This window comes from Humulus lupulus, chromosome 4 (assembly GCF_963169125.1).
Source record: "Humulus lupulus chromosome 4, drHumLupu1.1, whole genome shotgun sequence".
NCBI classification, from domain to species: Eukaryota; Viridiplantae; Streptophyta; class Magnoliopsida; order Rosales; family Cannabaceae; genus Humulus; species Humulus lupulus.
The window spans coordinates 172,259,529-172,269,823 of record NC_084796.1 but is presented as its reverse complement, the minus strand read 5'-3'; the positions used below and the strand labels follow the sequence as shown (position 1 = coordinate 172,269,823).

At 38.4% G+C, this 10,295-nt stretch overlaps 1 protein-coding gene and 1 long non-coding RNA gene across 2 annotated transcripts; both read right to left on the bottom strand.

The window, feature by feature from the left end:
• Window positions 1-5,733: 5,733 nt before the first annotated feature.
• LOC133829273 (uncharacterized) lies at window positions 5,734-6,188 on the bottom strand. The gene is made up of 3 exons (XR_009891653.1): window positions 6,087-6,188; window positions 5,926-6,006; window positions 5,734-5,810 (listed from the first exon to the last, which is right to left on the bottom strand). It is a non-coding gene; the product is annotated as an uncharacterized LOC133829273 (long non-coding RNA).
• Window positions 6,189-6,275: 87 nt separating this feature from the next.
• On the bottom strand, window positions 6,276-7,466 carry LOC133832667 (protein EXPORTIN 1A-like). The gene is made up of 5 exons (XM_062262979.1): window positions 7,442-7,466; window positions 6,926-7,023; window positions 6,576-6,684; window positions 6,384-6,449; window positions 6,276-6,302 (listed from the first exon to the last, which is right to left on the bottom strand). Exons 1-5 carry the CDS (start codon window positions 7,454-7,456, stop codon window positions 6,276-6,278), a joined length of 315 nt encoding a protein of 104 aa, XP_062118963.1. The 5' UTR covers window positions 7,457-7,466.
• Window positions 7,467-10,295: the final 2,829 nt, after the last annotated feature.

The window sequence follows — 10,295 nt, the reverse complement described above, 5'->3', positions numbered from 1 at the left end:
TAGGCAGAGGCCGAGGATAGTCCCTCGATAGTGACAGGTCAGGTTTCTAGCGCTGGCTCTCCTTTTTTTGTATTGATTGATTCTGGTGCTACACATTCCTTTGTTTCTAATAAAGTGATTGATAGACTGTGTAGACCTAGTGAGTATCGAACTGCGGGGTTTGGGACATTATTGCCTACTGGGGAACTGGTAGTTTCTATGAGGTGGATTAGGGCACTGCCAGTGATGGTTGATAGTACGGAGCTTTCTGTTGACTTGATTGAGCTAGATAGGGAGGACATCAACATGATTTTAGGGATGGATTGGTTGGTCAGATATGGGGCTACTATTGACTACCGGAAGAAGATGGTGACTTTTGAGCCGGAGGGCGAGGATCCTTTTATCTTTGTCGGTGCGGTGTGTGGACCCCGCGTACCAATGATATCTGCATTGAGTGCTAGAGACTTGTTACAGGGTGGATGTATAGGTTTTTCTGGCTAGTGTGGTAGACACTACCAAGATGTTGCCAGCAGGGCCGAGTGAGACCAGGTTGGTATGTGAGTTTCTGTACGTTTTTCCAGAGGAGCTACCGAGATTGCCGCCATGCAGGGAGATTCAGTTTGTTATTGAGTTAGCACCAGGGAATGAGCCAGTATCAAGAGCACCATATAGGATGGCACCAACAGAGTTGAATGAACTGAAGATACAGTTACTTCTGGATTTGGGGTTCATCAGACCTAGTTACTCTCTGTGGGGTGCTCCAGTTTTGTTTGTTAAGAAGGATGGGACTTTGAGGATGTGTATAGATTATAGGGAATTGAACAAGTTGACTATTAAGAATAAGTACCCTCTACCAAGAATGGATGACAATGTTCTGAAAGATTGATCTTTGATCTGGTTATCACCAGCTGAGGATCAAGGATGAGGACATACCAAAGATGGCCTTCCGAACGCGGTATGGGCACTACGAGTTTTTGGTCATGTCTTTTGGTTTGACCAATGCCCCAGCAGCTTTCATGGATCTAATGAACATGGTTTTCAAGGATTTCTTAGATCAGTTTGTTATTGTCTTCATCGATGACATCTTGGTGTACTCTAGTTCAGAGGCAGAGCACGATCGACATCTTCAACAGGTTTTACGGAGATTAAGGGAACACCGATTATATGCTAAGTTTAAGAAGTGTGAGTTTTGGTTGTCAGAGGTGACTTGTTTTGGGCATATAGTTGGCGTAGAAGGGATTAAGGTGGATCCATCTAAGGTGGAAGTTGTGAGGGATTGGCCGAGGCAAAGGAGCGCCTCAGAGGTGCAGAGTTTTCTAGGGTTGGCAGGCTATTATAGGTTGTTTGTGGAGGGATTCTCGAAGATTTCTTCACCAATGATAGAGCTGACTCGGAAGAACCAAAAGTTCGTTTGGTCAAAGAAGTGTGAGAATCGTTTCTAAGAGTTGAAGTGACGACTTATTACTGCCCTTGTACTGAGTCTTCCTTCAGATGAAGGAAAGTTTGTAGTATACTGTGATGCATCGAGGACGGGTTTGGGCTATGTGTTGATGCAGAATGAGAAAGTTATAGCTTATGCATCGCGACAGCTAAAAGAGTATGAGCCGCGGTATCCTACCCATGATTTGGAACTGGCAGCAGTGGTATTCGCACTGAAGGTTTGGCAGCATTATCTGTATGGGGAGAAGTGCGAGATATACACTAACCATAAGAGCTTGAAGTACTTCTTCACCCAGAAGGATCTGAACACGAGACAAAGGCGTTGGTTGGAGTTGGTTAAGGACTATGATTGTGATAATCTTTACCACCCAGGGAAAGCCAATATTGTGGCAGATGCATTGAACCAGAGGGGCTCGGAGCAGTTATTTAGTTCTATTCAGATCTTAAGAGAATTAGCTGATGAGATGACCAGGGCAGAGATAGAGCTGGTGGTGGGCCGGTTGGCCAATATTACCTTACAGTCGACCCTGCTAGAGTTACAGACAGACTTGTCCTATGAGGAGTGACCGGTTCAGATTTTGGACCGGAAGGATAAAGTTATATGGAAGAAGACGATTCTGTCAGTTAAAGTGTTGTGGAGAAGTAGCAAGGTCGAGGAAGCGACCTGGGAGCTAGATACAGTGATCCGGGATCAGTATCCCGAGCTATTCAGGTAAATTTCGAGGACGAAATTCTCAGTAGGAGGGGATAGTTGTAATGACCCAAATCACTAATGTGGCTTAAGGGTCTTGGTTAGTGTGCCAGGAGGGCATAATTGGCTTATGAGTGAAAATTATTTAATTAATGTGTGATTATATGATAAGCATGTTTGTATGGCGATATGAATATAAATGTGGTTGTATGTTATATTTGTGAGAACCACATTATTATGTGGGTAAATTTGCGGCGTGCGAATCGAGGTGATCCTAGGGAGCTAGTTAGCGAGAAGTCACAACAGGGCTTAATATTTGACTTGGGGCAAGTCAAGGGGTATTTCGGGTATTAGATGATTATTTGGGTAATCGGGTTATGGAAATAAATATATGGAGACATATTTGAGGTTAGGAAGCCTAGGCGGGAATATGGGGGAATTTTACCATTTTTCCCTCGGGGACGTTTTCGGTACCCCGAGCCCCGAGATTAACTTAATTACCTAAGGTTAGACTAAGTAAAACCTCATAATCTGGTGGTAATAGAGGAACCGACTCTCCTAACTCTCTCTCTCCTTCTTTCTTCTTCTTTTTCAAGGGAACCACTAGAATCTAAGAAACTCAACTGGGAATTCTGTTTTTTGAGCTTAATTTGTGAGGGATTAGCTCAGTTCTAACTAAGGGAAACTCAACCAGAACCAAGGTAAGAACTTATTTCATTCTTGAGCACTAGAATTCTGAGTTTTGGCTGATTATTAAAAGTGTTTATGTTTTTTATGTTTAAGGACTGAATTGAAGCGGAGAAGCTTGGGTTCTAGCTCAAAAATTGTTAAGGAAGTGGTTCATCAAAGAAGGTAAGCTTCAATTCGTAGTTTAGAGCCTAAATTCTGAGTTTGCATGACTGGTTTCAGAGTTCTTTCATTGCTGGGTTTTAGAAATCAAAATGGGATTTTAATGAGTTTTTAAGCTAGGTTTCTGTTGGATTATGTTTCTAGAATCTTGTTAAAAGTCTTGTGATCAATGGGTTTTGGAATTAGGGTGCTTTGGGGTGGTTTTGAACAAGGTTAGGATGTTAGGAATGGTTGATTTTCTGGGCACGAAGGGTTGGGCCGCAGCTCTGTTCTAGAGCGCTGCGGCTTTGCGAAGCAAAGAAGAGCAAAGGAGGCTTTGCAGTGGGGAAGCGCTGCAGCGCCACAGGGCAAGGCCGCGGCGTGTGTCTATCTTCAGAGAGGCTTAGCCTCTGTTTCAGGGTCGGGCTGCGGCTAGGTTTCAAGGGTTGCAGCTCTTTAGGGTATCTTTGATCTTTTGTAGGTTTAAAACATGGGAACATAACCTAGGGTGCTCGGGATCGAACCCACCACCGTGTTGAGTGGAATTCAATGTGCTGGAAGCTCGAATTCCATCCGAAAATATTAAGGCGATTATTTATGGTACTCCCTATCTTGGTTGTGACTAGGTGTTAAGCTAGGGCTTGGGAAGCGAATCGTGCTCGAGAGGTGTCGTTCTTAATCAGTAACTTGGGAATTAAAGGTAACAGAACTGCACCTGGTTGTGGAATTTATAATGGGACTAAGGGTTCCCTGTTTTGTATGCTTTGTAAAGGATGGTATTATGCCATGTAAACAGTAAACCAACAGCTTAAGAGTGTCGAAGTTTACACTAGCGCATAGGGCGCGACTCGGCCACTAGTAGCTGAGGACAGCTTATTATGCATTGAGCTCGATTTAAGCGGGCTGGAGTCAGTGGGGGTAAACAGAGGGTGCGACCTAAGGTGTCGACCCTGGTTATTATGTGATTTGTCTTTTACCACTACACGAAAAACACAGTATTCATAACACTTAAAAACTGCTAACCGGGAATATTGATAACGCTTCTGAAAATGCTAGCATAGCCCCTGTTATTAAAAGTCCTGTCTTTTCTATAACAGTATTCGAATGTTATCTTAAACTATTCAATAACACATTTTTAGTTTCTATAATATTTAAATAATAACATTTAGTTAGAGTATTTGATTATAAATTTGGAGTTTAATCTTATACTTTATGCATAACACTTTTCCACTGTTACATTTGATTATTTTGATAGCATTTTTAGTTTGTTATATTATATAAATCATAACAATTGGTTATGCTTATAATATATTTCTAAACCATAACATATTAAAAGTCTAGTAATAAAATTTTGTTACTTTAGTGTGGATAATATATTTTAAATTTTATTTTGATAAGTATACTTATAAGGTTTTTTTTTAATTAAAAGATTTTCATTATTGTATTTTGATAAAAAAAAATCAAAATTAATCATAAAATATAATTCTCAATAGATTGATAAACCACAAGTATTACATTAAACAATAACTAATTCAAACCATGAATATGTCTACTTCATGAGATCTTAGTTCTAACTTAAATTTGAAAGCATAACATAATAAAGTTTTATAATCTTGAACATTTTTTACTTTAAAAATGAAAAACATAAAGATTACAAGATATACAAAAGTAAATCATGCATGAAACTTGCTCCGTCCTTCAATTCATCATCCAACCAAGTACTTGCTGCTGAAGTTGTTTGTTGCCATCTGAAGCTCTCTAAATTGAAATCTCCTCAGGTTTCCAAGGCAAACCTCCTCATGATGTTGCTCTGAAATTTTTTAAAGCCTACAACTATTAATCTCTTCTTATTGTCAAACAATTTAACTCTGCAATGAAACATATATGAAAAGCAAAAAGCAATGAAACCCAACACTACTTAAGTAAGTAATGTTTGATTAAACAAAAATATGTACAGTATAAACCATAACAAATCAGCTTTGCAAGATATGAAACATATATGAAATAGTCATGTTCATTAGTGTAAAACTAAACCCAAATTCTCTTCTAAACTAGTCAGTAATGAGGTCAAAATTAGTAAAGATGGTGAAAATCGCTTAAGGAGTTCAAATGGCTAAATCATTTAAGGAGTTCAAATGGCAAAGAGCTTAAGGAGCTATTCTAATTCTTAACAATCCTTACATTTTCATGGCCAATATGGCATAGGAGTTCAATATGTTCCCCAATTTAGTTGAAGCAACTGCTCATCATATATTATGTGAACAGTTTTCCTCACTAATTGTAATTAAGAAATATGTAACAACAAGGAAGAGTACCCTATTATTGTATCTCAATATGTTGAGGTAACTGAAGCAAAAAGACCAAATAATACAGATTAGAGAAATGGTGTCAAACCAGAGAATAGGTAAAGTTAAACATATATACATAAATACACAAACATAAAATACACACATAAAATAAAAGCCAGATTCCCTGTCTTTTATTTCTGTTTTGGTCTGTTTTGATGGAGTTTTCCTTCTTTACTTGTATTTTTCTTAAGTAATAATACAGGTAGATTTGTTTAAAAAAAAATAAAAAAATTATGTTGCACCAATTTGTAAACAATATATTCTGGAGATCATCTGAAACTTAATAAAAAAAGGTATATGACATAGTATTTTTTTAGCGACTAACCATTTCAATGTTAGAAAAATCTGGGCTGCCCAGTGTTAGGCTCCTGAAATTCTCCTCACACCAATGCTCCACATACATCACAGAAGTGAAGTAGGAGCTAAGAATCTATACACACAATATTCAACACCGTCCTTATCACATCTTGATCCTTCAAGAAATCAACGCTTAAGCGTGCCTGTCCTATAATTTCAGCCCATTTCTGCATTACAAAGTAATAGCACAAGGAATTTAGTATATAGCATATGTGATCTATTTTGTATCTAACAAAAACATAAATGGAGATGACCAAGAGAAGTAAATAAAATTTAAATGACCTAATTAGGCAGCTCCATCAATCTCTGTAGAAACTCATCCCTCTTCTGAGGATCAGATTCTGCATGAATCATATGACCAACCTGAAACAAACCACCTGTTTTAAATGTGTATGACTATTTTATGTATAACAAAGTAAATAGGTCCAACTAAAAAGTCCTACCGATTCATAGAATGAATGAATCTGATGAGGCTCAAGATCTGCAACAGTGGTTGGAAGGCCTGCTAAAAGTTCACTTATAAAAGGTTCATTTTCTCCAACCTGCAAATAAAAAGGAGCAAAGTACTGAATAAATAGGAGTTAACAAAATAATCCACTCCAGTTTCCCTTAATTGTGAAAGCAAGTTAATATCACCCTTTACTTAGTTGCAAATATAACTGAATCCAGAGAAAAATATTGACAACTATGAACAGCTAGAATTCAAATAAAAAATGTGAGTTTCTCAAAGTAATTGTTACCTGAACAATTACAAATTTCCGTTTGCACTTCTGAACAATCTTCAAGAATGTATCACAGGCCATATCCTGTAACACATGAACACAAAGCTTTAGCAACACTTATGTAGACAAACCATTCAATTTAAAAGACAAAATTTCTCAGTAACTTTTAAGCCTTAAACCTAACCAAGAAAACCACAACAGAATAAATACCTGAACACCAGGATGTGTCTCATGCATGAACTCAAACAATTTGTTCACAACAGTTTTTAGGAACTTCCAGTGAGCTCTTAGAAACCTCGGGTACTGTCCAACAACATACCTGCAGAAAGAGAGGAGGATTATGTACAAGATTTAAAAAAAGTACTGGTTGTACACCTCCAACCAAGTTTCTCATAGTTCTCAAAGTTACTCAATTAAAATCAAGTGGCTAAAATTCATGGTTTCTACAAATGACCAAAGAATCTGGATGAAATGAGGTGTTATGGCCTGGCAGGCTATATCTATATGCATTCCACCTCAACTCAAGATAGATAATCAATCATTCAATCATGAATACTTACATAATGTTACTTGCGATGACAGCTTTGTTATCCTTCCCTTTCGTGATTTCGCATAAATTCAGCAAGTGACGAATGACCATAACCAAAAATCTGTTCTCCTGCCAAAGCAAACCAACATAAAAAATATGAAGGGCATACATTAACCTCCAGAACATGAATATTTCTTATGCATTTGATGGTGCAAACACATTATCAAGAAACAGGTATAACATTTAAATAAATAAACTCTCATATTTTCCCAAATGAGAGGGGCATGTAAAAGTGATCTCTGGGTTCTACATCAAGATCCCTAACACCACATGACAGATGCATGGACATGTGCCCTCACAAAATCATAACGATAAGTGGTGTAAATAACATTTACAAGGAAATAAAGTACAAGCTTACACTGACCATGTGACTATCTTAGATCAGAATAAACATTATTTTGTAGTCAAAACAGAAATGCCAAGTAAACTATTATCACAAATAGAAAATGAGTAGAAATAAAATTTATAGGGAAAGTTAAAAATGTACCTGTTCTTCCATCATCGAACCAAATATAGACTGTAACGACCCAAAATCGCTAATAAGGCTTAAGGGCCTTGATTAGTGTGCTAGGAGGGCATGTTGGGATTTATGTGTGATTTTATGAGTTAAATGCATGATTATGATTTAAAGCATGTTATATGACTAATTGAACATTCGAGATGCATGACTACGTGGTTAGTATGCATGATAGGTGAAATAATTATGCATGTGGACCCCGTTTGCATGATAGGGGTAAATTAGTAATTTTAGCCGGCTGAGGGCATATATGTGATAATTGTATTCTGTGAATTGTACCACGTGAGTGTGGTGTTATTATTGTGAAGCACGTGCCGAGACGGTCCTAGAGAGCAAATTAACTTAAGAGTCACAACGGGATTTCTATACCCGGCTCGGGAGGAGCCTAGGGGTACCTCGGGAATTTTATGGTTAAGTCGAGATTTAGCGGGTAATGGTTATTGGTGATTGAGTTACCTGGGTAACCATTAGTTACTACTGAGAGTAACAAGTTAGGTGAAAGAAATGGTAGAATTGCAATATAGGAGAAAGGACTAGAGTGCCCTTGAGGTGTAGTTAGCAAAGGGTTTTGATGAAGGGGTAAATTGGTCATTTGGCTGGGAATTTGATATGTTGCAGCTGGGTATTAAGGGGTACACGGTTTGGGGCTTGGTCATTGTTTGGTTTTGTTAAAAATAAAGAGAAGAAAAACTAAAGAGAAGGAAAGTTAGGGCAATGAGAAGAAGAAGAAGAAGAAGAGAAGTGAAGGAGCTGAAATTGGAGACTTAGGAGATGAATCAAGGGAGCTTAGGGTGGGATTCCATATTCAAGGTAAGGATTTTATGTTATTTAAGGCTTGTTTCTGTTATGGTTTGAGGAATTTAAGCATGGTTTAAGTTTGAGTTTTGGGTTTTATATTTTATGAAGTTGAAAATCAAAGATGTGGATTTTGGGGATTTGATTGTGTGTTTGGGTTTCTTTAATGATGTTTCTGAGTTGTTAAATGGTCTATGTGGGGTTTTGAGTTGATTTTGGGGCTTAGGCGTGAGTTGGAAGTGTTTTGGATGATGAAATGCAGAGGAAAAACCCAGTTTTTCCTGGGTTCGCGAAGGAGCGCCGCGGCCCTGTTCTTGGGCGCCGCGGCGCGAAGCTGTTTGCAGTCAGGGGGCTTTCTGACTTCTCTGGGCGCCGCGGCCCTTGCGGGTAGCGCCGCGGCACTACGCCTTTTTCAGGATGGGAAATTTTGCAAATTTGAGCTTTTGCTTCGAGGGTTCGGGGGATGTTTCCGATGAATTGTTTTAGGAATTTGGGAGTCCCGAGAGTGTGGGATTGGTCCCGGGAAGTGGTTTTGAATTGATTAGTATTAAAGGATGTTTTATGTGTGTTGTGACTAGGCTATTGGAGAGGCTCGTGCTCGTGACTTTGGTGCATTGTGAAGCTCGGGATACAAGTAAGAAAACTATAACACCCGTAGGATGGGGCATGGGCCCATAGTGTGATTGCGGGGCACGGCCCTATATTGCATTACATGTTAGGGTGCAGATTTAAATGAATTGATATGTGTTTGAATGTTATTTTGAGATATACTATATGCGTGATTATAGTGAAATGAACGGCTATGGCCGAGGGCGGCAAGGCCGAGAACGGCAGCGGGGCCGGAAGTAACACTTAGCACATGGGATGCTTATGGTCAGGGTAGGACCCAGGGGATACGTGTGATATCCCTACGGTGAGGACCGAGACCCCAGGCTTCGGTAAGGCTTTTGGGGCGGCATGGCTGTGTTTGCTTAGTCTAATGGTTGACTTGTTTATCTGTGGATTATCTGATATGATAAACTGTATAAATTGCATATGTTATGTTCTGCATGAGTTTTCTTGCTGGGCTTCGGCTCACGGGTGCTCTGTGTTGCAGGTAAGGGCAATGACTGAGTCAACCAACCATGAGTACGGAGAGCGTGAAGCGACGCGTACATGTTTGGCCTGCCCGACTGCTTTGGTTGGGGGTTTATTCGAGAAATGGCTGTAATAATCTATGATTTTATAACTGATCAATTGTAAACTTATTTTAAGATGTAAATAGTTTTCAAACCTGATTTTGGGATCCCAAATGTTTAATACTAGAAGTTTTTAATGAAACGACGCATTTTCAAAGATTACAGCTTTAACTTTTAATTAGTCACACTTTTGTTTCAAAACCTCGGTTAGCGAGTTCATTGCACACTGTTTTGTCTTAAAACTCACTTAGTAACGACTCTAAGGAAGTAGGGCGTTACATAGACCCTGTTTCCCAACATAATGTGTTTAAGTTGTTCCAATTCCAATCCTCGCCACTTAATTGTTTGCTTAGCTTCTTTAGCAACTGCATCATACAAGAAGAATAGACATCATACAATAGAATTTATAATGAAAATAATATATAACACAATCAAATGACACATTTTCTCTGCAAGTGTCTGACAAGATAGAAACAAGGTGTTCCATTATAATTATACATGCAGAAAATAATTTCAATTGAATGGCCAATAAAAGAAATTCCCCACTCATATTTTTCCTCAAACTATTCACTATCAGCAGCCCCCAAGCTGCAGCCACATGACTTGAAAGAAATTTCCACTCAAAATAGGTCGCATCATAACAGAAATATTATTAGACATAAATATAAATAAAAACAATATGAATACAAACAGAGATAAGGGAACACAAAACTAGAAAGAAATGTATTTAATTTTTTGATTTTATAGAATTTCTTGCAATAAAATAATCTCGTGGCCTTGAAATGTATAAAGAAACAGAAAATCAAACTAGACCTAAATTTTAATATGTTTTACATGAATTGGGATTTGCT

Coding starts and splice junctions, on each gene's coding strand:
- LOC133832667 (XM_062262979.1), bottom strand. Junction 6,685..6,925: donor GTCATCGCAAGTAACATTAT/GTAAGTATTCAT, acceptor CTCTTTCTGCAG/GTATGTTGTTGGACAGTACC. Junction 6,303..6,383: donor GGAAATTTGTAATTGTTCAG/GTAACAATTACT, acceptor CTCTGGATTCAG/TTATATTTGCAACTAAGTAA.